We start from the raw sequence: 17370 nt of genomic DNA, 5'->3' as shown, positions 1-17370 counted from the left end.
CTTGGTTTGTCATTTTAGTGTTCTTCTGCTATATAAAACCTATTTGTGACTTTTTCAGTTAAAAAGTTCAGTTAAAACTTTTTAACTGGTACAGGCTGAGAAATTACAGAGAACACTTACTTGTGGAGCACGGTCGCCCGTCTGGTTCATCAGGGCAGGCGCACACAAAACTGTTGGTCTTGGCAAAGCAAAGGTGAGTGCAACCGCCGTTATTGATCCCACAGAGGTTAGTACCTAAAGGGAAGGAGAGGGGACGTTCACATTTATGTTCAGCTCAAACTAACTGAACATAATTGAAAATAATGAGCGTTTCCTCCGTTACTTTGGTCCATTTATCAGGTTAGAACTGAGAGCTTTTAGTTACGATGGCATCAAGTAACAGCACAGTGATGAAATTAAAATCCAACCCAATTACCAGAATCTGTGTCAAGTAAAATAATTTATCTTTTTTATCTGATTATACTAAATGCGCTGAAAGAAATCCATCAGCCTTATCAACAAGAATCAGATTTCTTGCCATGCTGGAGAAAGGGTTATCTTACTTGCACAAGCAAACCATGTGAACGTCATATTGACAGACCAATTATCTAGCTCTGACAATATTTCATAAATCCACAGTAGCTTTGGCTCCTTCAGCAAAAGGTAATAAACACCTTTGGCCTCTTCCCCGTCAGATGGAGTTGTCAGGAGAAAAATTCTCCTTACCTGTCTGTCTGTTAGGAGATACCACTATAATGTCCATGAGGCCCTCCACGTTGGCCAGCACGGTTTCCTTGTTACGGCCGGTGTGTTTGTCCACCCGCTGGATGGACTTAGTCTGCCAGTCCGTCCAGTAGATCCAGCGGTCTTGCTGCGAGAGTCGGGAGAAAGGAGTTAGAGGGGAGGACACCGGCTTCGACTGGGGAAACGAGGGAGAAGAAGAGAGGGGGAGGAAAAATACACGGACAAGGAGAAGGGGGCGAGAGGAAGAAAGGGAAGGGGGGAAGAAGAAAAATGAGGGTCAGAGTGAAAGCGAAGTAGAAGAAATGGTTACGTCGAATGGGTTCAGTATGAGCTGAAAGATGGAGAGAATCACACGGTGAGCTGATGAGTGAAAGAGCGGGTGATTGGAAGAAGCAGCCAGGGAAGAAAAGGGTCAGCCTAGCATATGACAGCTGAGGGTGAAGAGGAGAGGGGGGGGCTGGGGGTACCTGTGTGAGGGCGAACGGGTGGGACACCGGGCTGACGAGAACCTGACGCAGCTTCCCATTTAGGTCAGAACTCTCAATTCTGTCCAAGTGGGCATCTACCCAGAAGATCCTGCAGGATTCATTACAAGTTATTGCAGAATTCTTACACAATAAACTTTAAAGTCATTTACAGGACATACAGATATCTCAGTCATGCTTCAGCTAACCTTCGTGTGTCGTAGTCTAGTGTTAGGCCGTTGGGCCAACCCAGGTCTGTATTGATCAGAACCTTCCGGTCTGAGCCGTCCAGGTGAGATCGCTCAATCTTCGCGATGTGGCCCCAGTCAGTCCAGAACAGAAACCTGCAGAGGTGAGGTGAGCCTGATAAGCTCATGTCTTTCTATGGTACAAACAATTCTGCAACTATGTGATTCTGTAATTCTGTAGTGTAAAACAATGAAAACTTCGTGTTGACAGTCAGCCTGTTTGTCTGCCTATTTCAGTGCAGTCTATTTCTGACTTTAAGAGTTACGGAGACCAAACATAACCTTTTGTTTGTCAGTGAAGCCCAGTGCACTCCTCTCTCTTACCCTTTGCTTGGAAACACTGCAATAGCTCGGGGTTCATCCAAGCTGTTGTTGACTAGGACTTTGCGGCTAGTTCCATCCAGGCGGGCCACCTCAATGGTGTTGCGCCCGGTGTCGGTCCAGTACATGTTTCTGGCAACCCAGTCCACAGCGAGTCCATCTGTAGTCTTCAGGCCCTGGCTGATCACCGTCTCCATGCCACTGCCATCCAGGTTAGAGCGCCTGAAAAACAAGTTAATGTTGGACGTTGTATGATAAGGGGCTACTTCAACTTTACTGTGCACAACCCTACCACAGTGGCAAACTTTATTCAAAATGTGTGCTTTACAAAATTAATATCTCAAAAATTAGCATTTGCACCTTATAACATCCAGGGTGACATCGGTGTAGTAAAGTTTCCCATCAACGCTGTCATAGTCTAACGAGATGACGTTGTGCAGCTCAAGCACCGGGACGTGTACGTCAGTGTGGTCATTGGTGTCCAGAGAGATTCTGCGCACGCTCACGCGGTTGGAGAAGAGCAGGTATGTCTCCGGGGAATCGTCACATGACCTACCATCTCCCTTGAGCAGAATCCCAGTGGGACAGGCGCAGGAAGTGCCGTTGGGACGAGGAAGGCACAGGTGTGTGCAACCTCCGTTCCTTCTGCCGCACTTATTAAAGCCTTAAAAGGACGCAGGGTGAAGAATTAGTGCAAAGAGACAGGAGTGCACTTAAAACAGGAAGACACACATGCACACTTTGTATGTTGACATTGTTCAATCACCATGTGAGTTGAGAAAAATTCAAAAATTCAGAAGTCAAGGAATCATAAAGATCTTTAATGTGACCTCCACTTGGTTTTAGTTTGATTGGGCAAAATTAAATCCACTTCCTGTCCTCCAGACTCACCGAGTGGCTTCTCCCTGTCTACAGCCTGGATGTCCATCAGGCCTGGAAGGTTGGCTCGCACTGTGATGGTGTTGGCCCCGGAGTTCTTGTCGGCTCGCTGGATGCTTCGGCTCTGCCAGTCGGTCCAGTAGATGTGGGACCCCAGCAGGGTTAAACCGTACGGGTGTTGGACTGGAGTCACAAGGGTGTGGCGGTTCTGCCCATTGAGGTCAGACGCCTCGATACGCTGCAGAGGACCAGTACCACATGTGGGATCACCACCATGACTTCATAACATCTGACGCTTTCATGCTCAAAGCTTTTACATCTTATAAAACTGCATTATTAGCTTTTAAATCTTTAACTGTGACTTGTATCCACTTAATTTTATTCTTGGAAGCATTGAATCACCTCAGTGTGTGCATCAGCCCACAGTAATTGAGAGCCAGCCATATCAATGGCCAGGCCATTAGGCCAGCCCAAGTTGTTACTGATGAGCACCACACGGTCTGAGCCATCCATCGCTGAGCGCTCCAGCTTAGCATGCTCTCCCCAGTCTGTCCAGTACATATATCTGGAGGACGGGAAGATAAAGAGAACACAGAAGATGAAGTAACATAGAACAACCAGAGATTTGCTTTAATTGACAAGGTCGTCAAACTATCAGGCTCACCCCATCTCATGGTAGAGGGCGATTGCTCGAGGGCTGTCAAGATTTTGCCAGACCAGAACCTTCCTCATGGAGCCGTCCAGGTTGGCTACCTCGATGCGGTTGGTTCCTGTATCCGTCCAGTAGATCTTCCTGCCAACAGCATCCACTGCTAAACCATCAGTCGTCATCAGCCCTACAGTGAGACAGTGAGAGATGAAGTCATGACACTCTGACGAGGCGGAGTCACAAGACTTTATACATGTAAGCCATCCTTCACCTGTAGATATGATGTCTTCGTGTGATATCCCATTGATGTTGGCTCTGCTGATTTTCTTCAGCGTACTGTCAGACCAGTAGACTTTTCCTGCATGAGGTGCCACACATGCAAACACATACACACAGCTGAGCACTTTATTCCTACATCGGTTATATTTATGAAACAAAAAAAATTAGGAAGACATACAAACCTTCTTTGGGGTCAACACCAATAGCAATAGTATTTTTCATGGTGCTATTGATGGCCAAAACCACATCGGCATAGTAGGGAATGTCCAGAGAAACCATCCTGATGTCAGTCCTACGTGCAAATATCAGGAAGCTGCTCATGCCTGCACACAAAAGCATCACACATCACAGCGTCTTCCTGTCGCAACACAGAGAGCGGCTGACATACTTTTATCTTCTCGGTCCTTTAAAAATTGATTTTCTTTATCGGATTTCCCTTTGAGATGGACATGTTGTTTAAAGCATTTGTTTCTGACAGAACACATTGTAAAATCTTAACACACGCTTGTACGTGTTAAACTTTTAAACTGTGAAGTGCCGTTCTTTTTTTTGTTTTGTTTTTTACTAAATGTTACTGAGATGTAAACAGAGTTTGTTTTATACCAGGTGTGCAGGTCTTTCCATCCGTCTGCAGGTTGATGCCAGTGGGGCAGGCACAGCTGGAGGCTTTGGGAGCAGGGGCCAGGAGACAGAGGTGGCTGCAGCCTCCATTATTCACCGCACACGGGTTATGCACTACAGGTGGAGAGGCAAACAGACTCGGGTCATTTCCTGTCCTACTTTCTAAGTCAGCTTGAAAGCAATGAATGGGAGATGCATGAAAGAAATTGAGGGGGGGTGAAAGAAACCCAAAACAACATTGGGGAAACAAACAGCAAAAACCCTTCTAGCCACCCAACAGAGCCAAATACATCACCGAGATCAGACAGGCTTCACAGGCTCTGTTCTCTCAGCCAATGATCTGGGTTCAGTTTACCTGTAATTCCCTAGTGTCAGTAGATATATTGGATGTGAGCTCAGAGAAAAGCCAGCACACATCAGAGAGAAGAGCTTCCTTTGTGTAAGATACATATTTTTATTTGTATTTTTTCTGTGTACACACTGCAGCCTTTATACCTTTGTGCCTTTATAATGAAAAGATGATTTACACTTGAAAAACGTGATGTGGCTTTTGACATCTGACTGGCTCGCCCTGGTTTGCACTTTGGCTGCTTTAGCTAACGCTAAAAGAACAAGGCTGGCTCACAAGTCGGCACCCTGCAGTCCCATTTGGCGTCCTACAAATTCCATCAATTAGCTAGAGCAGGGGCGTAGATTTGGCATGGACGGAAGGGACATGTCCCCACCAATATCCAGCGATTATTGAATTGTCCCCACCAATAATTTGATCTCTTCGAGTAAAGAAAAACAAACTCGATAGAAAGAAAAAAACGATCTGTCAGCGTCTCATTCACCCAGCGGTGCAGAAAGAGTTAAATTACGTTCTCTACTGGAGTCCTACCGCATGTGACAAATATGGCCAATGTGATTGGCTGTGCCTTTCAGGGAGCTCTGTTTAGTTTTAGCAGCGGCAAGCCTGCGCTGCGAGGACCTGCAAGTAGGAGAGGAGGATGGCAGCAACAAGGAAGAACCTGGATATAAGAAAGTATTTTTCAAAGAAACCTGTAAGTCACTTAAAGTCAAATTCACTCATAAAATGTGTCCGTCATAATAACGTTACAGGCTATGCTAGGCTTTGAATAACGTATTTTGTAAACTAACTGCACAACAGGCAGCACTATTAGTTATCTCAGTCTCAGAGCAACATTTCTAATTTTGATTGAAGCTGTCAGAGAAAACGGCAGCCTCGAGCAAGCCAGGATATTAGTTTACAGAGGCTGTTAAAATTATATGTCTAACGTTAAAATGTTGGTGACACAATAATTTCATCCTAATGGCACTGACATATTCATAGGGTTGATTTTTGAGACAAAATATCATGAGGTAGTCATGATTTTGCAAATATTCCACCTTGTAGTGCAGTTTGCACAAATTGTTTTAAAAATGCACTCACGCTACAAACATTACTGATGAGTCAAGATCTGCACAAACTGACAGAAACACTGAAGCAGCTACACGTTTTATTCTTATTGTCATGTATGTCCTATTTGTCAGGTGACAGAGGCAGCTCTGCCATGTTGTGGCTCGGACAGAGGTGAAGATGCGAGGTCACAGGTGACTGACTGATGATTTGGTGCTATAGATTAACTAGTATTTATTATCATAAAAATTGTTAGGCTGCTGATGTAAATTGATTCATTAGTGTATATTTCACAAAGAATCTGAATTGACATGTCTCACTTTTTATATGGCACGAATCAATGTGCTATTTTATCAGGTAGCAATATGTCCTAGTGCAGTCAGAGGGGAAGAGCCAGGGCCAAAGGTGAGGCACATCAAGCACATAGTAATAATTTTAATCTGAGGATAAAACGCATGTACTTAGGATGAAAGATACTTCAGTGATCTCAGAAGACTAAAAAGATGGCTAAGGTTAACAATGACTCAAATGAGATTAAACAATGCTGCTGTATGTCCACCAGGAGAGACTGGACAGTATAGATGTAAAACAAATATGCGAGCAGTTTATCTCAGTTAACGAGAGGAGAAGGCATGTGTGTGGCCCCTTCACATAGTGGACATCGAGTTGTTGTGTGGGTCACCAGTAGTCCATGTCTGTTGCTGTAACAGTAGTTCATGTTTAGAATAAAAAGTCCCAGCTCACTGATTTGATCGGAGCAATAGTGCCTAAACTGTTGCATAATTTTGCTGAGAGATCTTTTACTTTGTGGTAATCTTAGATGAGTAGTTTTATGGACAAAAACCACCAGGTCAATCAGTGTTTCCTTAGTGCTAATGTATAAGAGATGTTGGTGTACTATAACTGAAGTAATGTTGTTAAGTCCTTAAAGTCATATTCTTTTATTGCCATGACTGTATTTTAAGGTATTTTTATTTTTGTATGATATCTGATTTATATGGAATGTGGAAGTAAACTAAAGCCTAAAATACTTAGTCAGTCATTTGTTTAATAGTAATTTAACATTATATAATTCACATATAAAACTATGAATTGTAATTTTAAATGGCTTAAAAGCATGTAGAATAGCATATGTAGGCAAGTATATTTCTCCTTTTTTATCAAGAAGCAAAGACAAAAAGGAAAAAAAAAAAAAAAAAAAGAAACGGCAGGGTTTGGTGGTTGAATCATCCGTCCCTAGCAATGCCAAAACCAAATCTACGCCCTTGAGCTAGAGGTTTAACAGTATTCAACACTGTGGTTGTAAATATCTGTTTAAAGCTGCAAGTCCAATTCTCCTTCACACACAAAACTCTATGCTTTAGTGGACAGACACACACCTGTCTCACGGTGTCGATGGAACATATGGATGTCCATTAGATTCTCTAGGTTTTCAGCCAGTGTGTGGCGCCCCAACCCGGTGAGCTTGTCAGCGCTTTGAATGCTCTTGGATTGCCAGTCTGTCCAGTACAGCTTGTCCTCATGTACAGTTAAGCCAAAGGGGTGAGGCAGCTGAGTCCCAATCAAAACCTGTGTGCAAAAACAACAGCAGAGGTCTGATGAGCTCTTTTAGAACATGTCTGAACAGGCATAATCCCAAACACACACACACACACACACACACACACACACAGTGTGAATGATAACAGAATAAATACTTGACATTTCTTCCTTTTCGTACTTCAAATGTTTTCTCAGAAAAAACCTAACACCTTACCTGTCTGTCAGAACCATCAAAGTTGCCATATTCAATAGTTTTCATGCCAGCATCGGCCCAGTACAGGCGTTTGGTCTCATAGTCAATGGCGAGCCCATTGGGCCACGTCAGATTGGATGAAATGATGACAATTCGGTTGGAGGCGTCCATTCCCGCACGCTCGATCTTAGGGTTGGCCCCCCAGTCAGTCCAGTACATGAAGCTGAGGAGAAAGAAGGAACAAGTTAGAACTCCATGTGTTGTCCAGGTTCACAAGCTGTTTCTGTTTAAATGTCATCATCTTACCCTCCGATCGGATCAACTACAATGTCCCGCGGTCGGTCCAGGTTCTCCCATATCAGGACAGTCCGCATGCTCCCATTGGCATTAGAAACCTCGATACGATCAGTACCTGACACCCAAAAACACGAGCAGGTTAAATTGAGGAGCACTCCCTGCTGAACTGGTCAATGAAGAAAATTGATATAAAATGATATTTTAGGTCAGAATACATGAAATGAGACTTTTTACCAGCATCAGTCCAGTAGAGCTTGTTGGTCACCCAGTCAATTGCTAAACCTGCTGGACTTTCAAGACTGGTTTCCACCACCACCTGTTTAAAAAAGAAAAAAAGAAAAAAAGAAAAAGATCAGCTAGGATCCATGCTGACAGTTACTGTTTACTGCTTTCATGGCAATATTTTCATGTCTGAAGGCTGAAGGCTGCTACATTCTACAGAGGATGACCAGCTGTTGCTCTTTCACCTCAGCCCCAGTAGATGGCAGTAATGTATAAACCTAAATCTGCTGCCGTCCTCCTCTGCTCCTTTTTTAAGTATGGGACAGATGAGAAATGACGAGATTGCAGTACTGAGTTCAGTCAACCTGCAGGTATCACTGACCTCTTGCTTGGTGCCGTTCCACAGTGCTCTGTTGATGGAGTCGGTGGTGACGTCTGTCCAGTAGATGTAGCCGTCTTTGGAGTCCCAGTCCAGTGCCACGGCATTGCGCACGTCAGCCAGAGGAATGACATCATCGGACATGTCCTCGGTGTCGAAGCTGATTCGTCGGATGTCCGTCCTTCGGGCAAAAAGCAGGAACTTGTCAAGACCTGATTAAAGACCAAAGGTCTTCTGTCAGTCTTCTAGGTTTAACAGTGGGGTCAGCATTAAACACAGTAAAACAGCTCTACCACAAAGACATGTAACCACTGATTAATATCACAAATCACACCCTCTGCATTAACATAATTAAACAAAGTCATGAGAATACTTGTTATTCAATTTCAAGGAGCATGTCTTTATAGTGGGGAAAAAAATGAAAACGCTGCATTTTAGCTTAAATGTTCTTCAGCTGCTCAACTGTAACATGCACTTGAACTCACTTTAAATGTTCCCTAAATGAGATCTCACTTTACAGGCAGTAGGTGTCTTATAATTGTCTGCACAGGCATTTTTCATCTGAAATTTTGATTCCTCTGACAGCCTACACCTTATTCGTGGGGCTGATCAGATTAACCATGTGTTACAGGATTATTTTCTCTTCATTAGTGTGAACACACGGTTCATTAGTCAAAACAGAAGACAGAGCTTTTTTTTTTTTAAATTTAAGATTCCAATTTATTGGCTATTAAAATGACTTTAGTATGAATAGATGCCGCTAAAAACTACTATAATATTAATATAATATTAATTATAATATAATATAATATTAGCAGTATTTCTGTACTTTCCACAACAAACAGTGGAGGAACTCACCAGTGGCACAGCTGTAACTGTCCACCTTCTTGAAGCCGGTGGGACAAGCACAGGTGTACGTCTTGTTGCTGGGGAGACACAGGTGGCTGCAGCCTCCATTGTTGGTGCCACAGCGGTTCCTGCCACCTAGAGAAGAGACAGGCAGACACAACTCAGTATATCACATGTAAAGTGGTTCAAAAAATAAAAACCCCTCAAATCCACTTTTTCCTCAAACCCAGGGCAACAAGACTGTCACACTTCCAAAAATGTCTGCCTTCTCTTTCGCTAAAAGGTCACAGCGTGTGGGCTCTGTTCACTTATGTTCTGAGTCGGATTTTCTTTTGTTCTGATCAGACATGAACTCACATGACTTGACTAAATCTTGTCTAAAAGTGCCTGACCTCCCCCTGCCAACACGGAGGCAGCTCACAGTTCATGTTAGTGTCGGGGCTGCTGCAGTATTTTATCAGCACGTTAACAAAAACTTTCTCTTGGCCGGACGTCAAGTTCAACACGGTTTGTTAGCAAAGAACACAAGTCTTTGCTATCATGCTGATGAAAAACACACATCAACTGGCCGGTTCACGGCAGGGTCTTGACACTGGTGCAACAAATCATTCTATGGTGGGGTTCGCCACTGTGTGAGGCAAATTTTTCATTTCTGCCTGCAATGATATCCTCAGATAAGTCTCCCATTTCTGCCTTCAACTAGCTCATCTTCCTTCCTCTAATGCTGATATTGTGTTTGATGTTTTGTTGCTCACCATTTAGCACATCATCTACTGCTACAAGCTGCAAACTTGGATACTTTAAAAAGAGAGTCATTGCTCCCAGATCTGAAATAATGGGAAGTAAACGTATCCAAATATAATGAGATTAGACTAGACTCCTTCCTTTTGCTTTTAACTCAAGCTGAAGTTATGTACAAAAGAGCTAGCACAGCTTCCTGTTGCTGCTGTGTGTTACTGTCCAATCCATGAACCCAAAACTGCAGTAACAGTCTCAACTGAGAAAAACCTACACAGGTAAAATGCAACATAATCGATACAGACACTTTACTTTTCTTTGTTTAGACAAGATCAATGCAATGTTTTCTGCTGTTTCACTGTGATGCTATTGATTGTTCTGATTCAAGCTGCTGCTTTGTGACCTTGTAGAAAGTTGTAAACAGCTGTCTGCTGAAAAACGAATAATTCAGAGAGAAAAATGTGAAAAATAGTCTATTTAGTTTGTGTATCTGCAACCCATCCCCAGATAAGGCCTTTATTTAACCAGACAAAAACCTTATTGAGAACAAAAATATCATTTTCAAGTTTTGTACATATGTAACAAACATCAGTCTGAGTATCCAGCTGTTGACCCAGCCCGATACTGACCTGCAGGCTGCCTCTGTGGGTGCAGTGTGTGGATGTCCATGGGAAAGTGCAGCTTGTTGCGGATTATCTCTTGGTTCTTTCCTGTGAATTTGTTAGCGCTGTTGATGCTTTTGGTGTGCCAGTCAGTCCAGTAGAGGCTGTCCTCAAACACTGTGATGGCAAACGGGTGAGGAAGGCCTAAAGAGAGACAAGAACAGAGTTTAGCAAGGCGACAGTCCAAAATGACATTTATGCAAACAAAAAAACAGGAGAGAAAAAAGAACCCCCCCAAACACAGAAGCTGAGTTTGTCACATTTATAATAAGCAAAGTAATGATTCGATGAAGTTTCAGTCCTAACACAAAGAATGGAAAGAGCACATGCTACATTTGGCCTGTTCCACTAACCCTCCAAACATCCTTCCATTCAGAGCTGTGGGCTTGGCTGATGTCATATCATCCCCATTTTAGAACTGCTTTCAATTACACTGCCTCAAACCACTCTGTAGTTGGTTAAGTTGTGGCAAGAGTGTCCAAAACCAGAGGCGCTTCGTAGGTTTTCCATACATAATGTGACTTTTCCATCCGGAAACTAAATGTAAGAGAACACCCTTAAACCAGATCAGACTGATGCAGACTAGTTTTGCTCATGTGTCCACAATAAAACTTTACTCACAGATTTTAAAGTGAAAATTGAACCAGGACAGGACATGTGTCAGATTTCTGAAGGAGAGATCGATGCCTGCTCGATGTTTAACATCTTTAACATTGTTTTTGTATTAACAGAAGTACTCTGGCAATAAGACAAAAAGCTTAGCTTTTTTTTTAACTAACCACTCAGATTCACTGCTTAAATGGAAGATTTTCCTTGAACATCTGCGGCTGAATATTTAAAAATCAAAGTTCAAGCATAGCTGTTTGATGAGGCTTCATCTCTTTGTTTGAGAAAAGCCTCTTCAAAGTTCGTCAAAGCAGAGAAAAGAACAAAGAGAAAATGCAAATGGGATAATCAGTCGTGTCATTTGTTGTTCCAGTCCTCCTTGATATTAATGTTTACACGTGAAAGCTAACTGCTTTTATTAAGATTGGAAAAATTTGCTCCAAGGCTTTAATTCTGTGGCTATTTCTGTTCCTTACACGAATAGTTGATTTGTACAGGGGAACCTGTACAGACATGTCTCCTGTGGGAACATCACCCTAGGGTGACTCCTCCACACTTGTCCAAATCAATGTTCTTTTTCTTTCACCAGCCTTAATCTTCCTCCAGCGCAGAAGCCGCACAGCCCAGTCGGATGGGCACGCCGAACGGATGGAAAAAGTGATTTCTGCTGCCACACAGAGCCTCAAAGTGGTGTGGCGAGTGTGCTGGCGCACAGCTTTTAAAAACAGCGCTGCTAGTTTAATGACAGTGTCGTCACAGCAGAAATGTCAAGTGGTAAACGTCAGAAAACTGGAGCGAGATCACAGCGATAATAAGCCACAAGGATCAGAGTATCTGGGTGCGTTTTGTGTGACTATTCGATGAGGTTTATTCAAGAAAACTGAACAAAATAAATAAAATAAAATAAAACAGCACCTCTACATTTGCCCTCGTCTCTTCTTTTCAAACAGGTCCAGGTGTGTGTGTGTGAAATGATAGTGGCTCAACGTGTGTGTTTTCTGATCTTATCTCAACATGAGGGAGACAATAGTACACCCAGTTCTCTCCTCTTAGTCACCAACATCTCAATGATTGTTTTGATATGATCAGCTTATTCCTTGTCATCTCTGCTCCTGCTCCTTTTTTGTTCTCCCCGGGACAGCTGCAGGAGCAGCTGCAGGAGGACAGGGCATCAAACATCCCACCAAGCCTTCACAGCTATGTCCTCTTTAACCTACACGTGGCACCTCATAGTCCTCTCACAGCTTGCCTGAATATGTCTCACTTCCTGTTATAGGTCACCAGCAACACAGCAAGGCCTCCGGCTGGACAGAATACTGCTCCATAGTGTGATGGGAAGTTTCAGGGTTAGGTTTTTCCAAACAAACAAAAAAATCTATAGTGATATTAGGAATACCACTTTAATGCATTTTATCTGTAAAGCTGAACCATATTATAGCAGAATCTGGTTTGTCTTGCTGAAACAAGTAGGGCCATTGGTTAAAAAGACATCACTTGGACTAGCAACATATATTGCCATGTGCACTAATGCATATCAACACAGATGGATTACACAACAGTAGGAAATACATTTCCTTACAGTAGATGTCTTACTAAAAGTGCTGCAACTAAATTTAATAATACAATTCTTTCGTCTTCAATACCACGTGTCAACACTGTAGAGCAGCTACCTGAAGGCCGATTATCTTGTTGTGTTATATCACAACTGTGTATGACTGTGGATACTGTGCCTCATCTGAAAAAGAAAGCTTCAAATCAGAAGTGCTCGACTTCGTGAGCCTGGTTCTGCCTGAGTTTTCTTCTTGACCATTCCTTCCCATTGTCCCTAAGTGGTTGCTCATAACTCGTAACTGTTGGGGTTTTCTCTGCATTACTGTTGGGTCTTTACCTTACAATTTAAAGCACCCTGAAGTTACTGTAGTTGTGATATAGTGCTATAGATATTAAATCTAATTCATACCTGTGAACTAAAGTGTTGTCCACAGGGGCCATTATTTCATAGTTTCATTTAAGTCTACCTACATATACCCTATTGGGTATATTAAATGTCCAGTCTTCTGCCATACAGCATTTGTCGAGTCCAGACAAAAAATATAAGCACTCCCCCACCAGCACACAAGTATGCAATACCCTATCTCTTCCTGTTCCCTACCTCGTGGTGTACAGGTGTGCAGACAGGATAGTGGTGATTACCGTGACAACCGCCTGTGCTCCAATTCCAGTTACAGAGGAGCTGGCAGAAATCCAGATAGTGTGCGCACACACACACACGCACACACACACACACACGCACACACACACACACCTATAGGTTCAGAGATGCTTGTTAACATTCCTTGACGTAGTGGCTCAGAATGTAACCATGCACACAGTCAAAGACACACACAAATGTCCTATTTTGTCCTGTGTGTTGTCTGAGCAAACAGAGGCTGTGGAGGAAGGACAGGGCCAATTACAGCCTTTTATCCTGAGAGCACACATCATTAAGGAGAGCTCAAAGGGCTGATGGTGTGCACATACACACACACACTCATCAAACAGTCCCCCTGCCACTCTCTCTCTCTCTTTTCAAACTCTTAAACCCTCTTCATCATCACTGATGTGCTTCCACACACTTTTTAGTTCATCAGCGGAAAAAAAATCCCCAAATTGAAAGTGACTGTCAGCTAAGACCTGCACTCATCCTGATTCAACTTGTGTTGTGTAATCGCTGCAAATTGCCTAACCTTTATATTAAAAAAAACAGCAAATTTTGAATCTCATGTCCTATAAAACTGTGACTGTCAAAATGCTTGCGGACTTTAGAGTCCCACCCATAAATCTAATAATTTCTTGTTTTGTTTTTCCACCAAGCTTTACAGAAATCTGCAAGCGCAGATTTGCTTGAATGAAAGGATCATTTTGCAAATACAAAAAAGAACATGGAAGTCAAGACAGCTCTCATCCTGCCTTAAAGTGTTTCTGTCACCCTTTATTTACCGACCCCCATCAAAACCTGATATGGTACCAGTGCCACTCCTGGCACGAGTTTAACATCAAACCACAAATCTGCAGTGTACCAGGGTACTGGCTACTTGTTTGCTGACATAAAAATTACAAATGCAGCAAGAAAGCAACAGAAACCATCATCTAGAACCTGAGAAAACAAACACGAGGTCTTAGAAGCTGGTGTGTGTGCGTGCGTGTGTGTGTGTGTGTGTGTGTGTGTGTATGTGTATGTGTATGTGTATGGGAGTGAGTGAGTGAGAGAGAAAGAGAGAGAGAAAGTATCCTGCCTGCTTACACTGCAAGAGCTCCACTTTTAGTGTGCATATGCACTTCTCAGTTGGAACCAAGAACATAAACAGAGCCACACATTTGGCTTTACGTCGTAATTTATAGATTGTGTGTGTGTGTGTCTACACTTCAGCGGTAACCACATGTGCTCTTTAATGGAAATATGTTTTTGATTAACGCCACATGGCATAATGGAGTAATGAGGCATCAGCGTGCTACATCCGACATCCATCCCTTTGTTTACCGCATGTGTGTTTCTTAGCGTGAGTGTGATAATTAATGAAAATTGAAAATGAGAGCCTGAACTCCAGCCAGACCTCTGCGCACCACATACAGCATCTCTTCTGTTTCTCCAGCCTCTCTCAGAGCTTTTAATAAAAAAAAAGAAAAAAGAATCCTTCAGCAGCTTGTGAGGTTTTACTGTAGGTCACATGAATTATGAGCAGTATGTGAGTCATTCCAGTTTGAAGAACTCCTTTAAAGACTTGTGCATTATCGATCCTATTCACTCTGGTGGCAAAAATGAAAACTTTTTTAATCTGTTGAAGCTTGAATCTACTGTTGAGCTTCTGGTCCAAACATAATGTGTGTGTTTTTCACTTCACACGTACTTACACTTGGAAGTTATGTTGTCTTAACTGCTGAAATTAGTCACTCAAAAGTGCTTAAATGTAAAACGTTGCCATCCTTAAACCTGGTCACTTACAGAGGAAGACGAAAGAGCCACAGCAGGAATAAACAGGTAAGGAGCTGAAAGCAAGGCTGCTCAAGAGGCCCATCATTTTTGGGTAAAGCTTTTGACTTTGCAGCCCCACTCTTTAGGCAACTAAGCTAGCTCCAGCAAACGTGTGTAACAGTCAAGACTAGGAGTGTACCTTGGCTGATGACGGCTTTGCGGTTGCGTCCGTCCAGGTCAGCTCTCTCAATGACATGGTGCTTGGCATCCACCCAGTACATGCGGCGGCCAGCGTAGTCTATGGTGAGGCCGTTGGGCCAGAACAGGTGTGTGTCTGCTATGACACGACGGTTTGAGCCGTCCATGTTGGAGTACTCGATGCGAGGTGTGTTACCCCAGTCGGTCCAGTAGATCTTACTGAAAAGAAAAATGGGGCAATCACGCTCAGTTTGTTTGTTCACAGCGGCAGACTAGATGGGTGTAAATTAGTTGATAGTCATGGTGTCCATTAAAGACAAGCGGCAAGCAGACGGCTGTCAGGATTCTAGACACAACAGATGCCTGATTTAACAAGAAAAGTCTCCTCTGTCCTCATCATTCATGTCCTCCCCATCAGCATTCATCTGTTCTGTCCGGCGTCAGAGGGAGGATACACTTTTTTTTAAAAATATAATTTTCAATTATCCCATGCAAATGAGCAACCTAATAAGCTGAATGAGTTTTCTAGCTTTAAATTTCTCTGGGGGTTCATACAAAACTCTCTCTTGCCACTGCAGCTCATGAAAGCTAGGAAGAAAACACACTTAGCTGCTGCCCCTTTCATGAAAGACTTGTTCCACACAGATGCTTGCCTGTGGGTATGGCTGTTCCGCCAAACGTTAATCCCTGCTCTGCTGCTACACTACAACTGGGACACATCCAGAGGGGATATGTATATATGAGTGTGTGTACATTTGGAGCCATCTGTGGTGAATTATAGACTGCATGTGCGTGCGTGTGTTTGGACTCATACCCCTCTATGGGGTGCAGTGCAATGGCTCTGGGCTTCTCCATGTTCTGCCAGATCAGTACTTTGCGGTGTGTCCCATCCAGGTTTGCCACCTCAATACGGGACGTCCCAGAGTCTGTCCAGTATAACTTGTCATGGATCCAGTCTATGGCCAGTCCACCTTTAAAAGGACAGAAGAACATTCTGAGTTTGGTTTAAGTATGAACCAATATTTTGTTACTAATGTTACAAGTAGAATACAACACAAGCAATGCATACTCTTTAGCTTTTTCAATTTGCTTTGTCTGATAATTATTTGTGTAGCTGTTAGTTCTTATTTTTGAAAGTGTTCTGCTGGTAGAACATCTATCATCTTGCTAGTAATAGTTAATCTAATAAACCTTCATCACCTATTATAATGTCTCTTTTTTTAAATCTCAAAAAACCCCAACAAAGTCAAAGTTGTGGATTTACTGGGATCAAGGTGCAGAACTATTTCTTGATGAGTGGGTTGAAGGACCTGTGTTGGACTGAAGCCAAATGGTGTGAAAAATAATAATAACAACAACAACAACAATAATAATAATGGATTGCATTTATATAGCGCTCTTTGAGACCCTCAAAGCGCTTTACAATTCCACTATTCATTCACTCTCACATTCACACACTGGTGGAGGCAAGCTACAGTTGTAGCCACAGCTGCCCTGGGGCAGACTGACAGAGGCGAGGCTGCCATATCGCGCCATCGGCCCCTCTGGCCAACACCAGTAGGCGGTAGGTGAAGTGTCTTGCCCAAGGACACAATGACCGAGACTGTCCGAACTGGGACTCGAACCGGCAACCTTCCGATTACAAGACAAACTGCCAACTGTTGAGCCAATTTGCATATCATACCAGTTGCAGCAGATGGACGGCCGGAGGTTTCTTCCTGTTAAAAGGGAGTTTTTCCTTCCCAATGTTACCAAAGTGCTTACTCATAGGGGGTCATATGATTGTTGTTTTTTTCTCTTTATGTATTACTGTAGGGTCTACCTTACACCTTGAGCACCTTGAGGCAAGTGTTGCTGTGATTTGGCGCAGTATAAATAAAACTGAATTTAATTGAATTGCTGTGTAAATAAACTGAATTCATAACAATTAAAAACTAATATAGATGGGGACTTTTTAAGCCAATTAAACAAAACTATTAGGCAAATTACTCCTTTCCATGTTTTTTTTCTTTCTCTAAAACCGACTCATACAACCTGTACAGACATCATCTGCTTCTCAGGTGCAAACGCTTTAGCTAGCAAGACATTGTGGTGTCACTAGTGCAGCTTTAAAACCAGCTAAATCAATGTCATGATGTAGCAAAAAAAA

General features: G+C 42.8%; 1 protein-coding gene across 4 annotated transcripts in view; it reads right to left on the bottom strand.

The window, feature by feature from the left end:
* The window catches only part of lrp4 (low density lipoprotein receptor-related protein 4), a 106269-nt gene that overhangs the window by 6058 nt on the left and 82841 nt on the right, over positions 1 to 17370 (bottom strand). For 3 of the 4 annotated variants that reach the window (XM_035909094.2, XM_035909096.2, XM_035909095.2), the window contains exons 13-33: positions 16036 to 16192; positions 15223 to 15440; positions 10433 to 10609; positions 9075 to 9200; positions 8220 to 8428; positions 7850 to 7931; positions 7625 to 7730; positions 7340 to 7541; positions 6963 to 7152; positions 4167 to 4298; positions 3746 to 3886; positions 3556 to 3642; positions 3300 to 3471; positions 3038 to 3200; positions 2648 to 2873; positions 2117 to 2420; positions 1760 to 1978; positions 1397 to 1531; positions 1191 to 1299; positions 706 to 898; positions 121 to 234 (exon numbers count right to left, since the gene is read on the bottom strand). In XM_035909094.2, the coding sequence (XP_035764987.2) occupies positions 121 to 234; positions 706 to 898; positions 1191 to 1299; positions 1397 to 1531; positions 1760 to 1978; positions 2117 to 2420; positions 2648 to 2873; positions 3038 to 3200; positions 3300 to 3471; positions 3556 to 3642; positions 3746 to 3886; positions 4167 to 4298; positions 6963 to 7152; positions 7340 to 7541; positions 7625 to 7730; positions 7850 to 7931; positions 8220 to 8428; positions 9075 to 9200; positions 10433 to 10609; positions 15223 to 15440; positions 16036 to 16192 (3462 nt within the window). The remainder of the gene's footprint in view (positions 1 to 120; positions 235 to 705; positions 899 to 1190; positions 1300 to 1396; positions 1532 to 1759; positions 1979 to 2116; positions 2421 to 2647; positions 2874 to 3037; positions 3201 to 3299; positions 3472 to 3555; positions 3643 to 3745; positions 3887 to 4166; positions 4299 to 6962; positions 7153 to 7339; positions 7542 to 7624; positions 7731 to 7849; positions 7932 to 8219; positions 8429 to 9074; positions 9201 to 10432; positions 10610 to 15222; positions 15441 to 16035; positions 16193 to 17370) is intronic. The other variant, XM_006793772.3, reaches the window with a different exon arrangement.

The sequence above is a fragment of the Neolamprologus brichardi genome, chromosome 1 (assembly GCF_056152115.1).
Source record: "Neolamprologus brichardi isolate AB-2024 chromosome 1, ASM5615211v1, whole genome shotgun sequence".
Taxonomy (NCBI): Eukaryota; Metazoa; Chordata; class Actinopteri; order Cichliformes; family Cichlidae; genus Neolamprologus; species Neolamprologus brichardi.
Note: the sequence above shows the minus strand (reverse complement) of the source record. Positions and strands in the feature narration are given on the sequence as shown.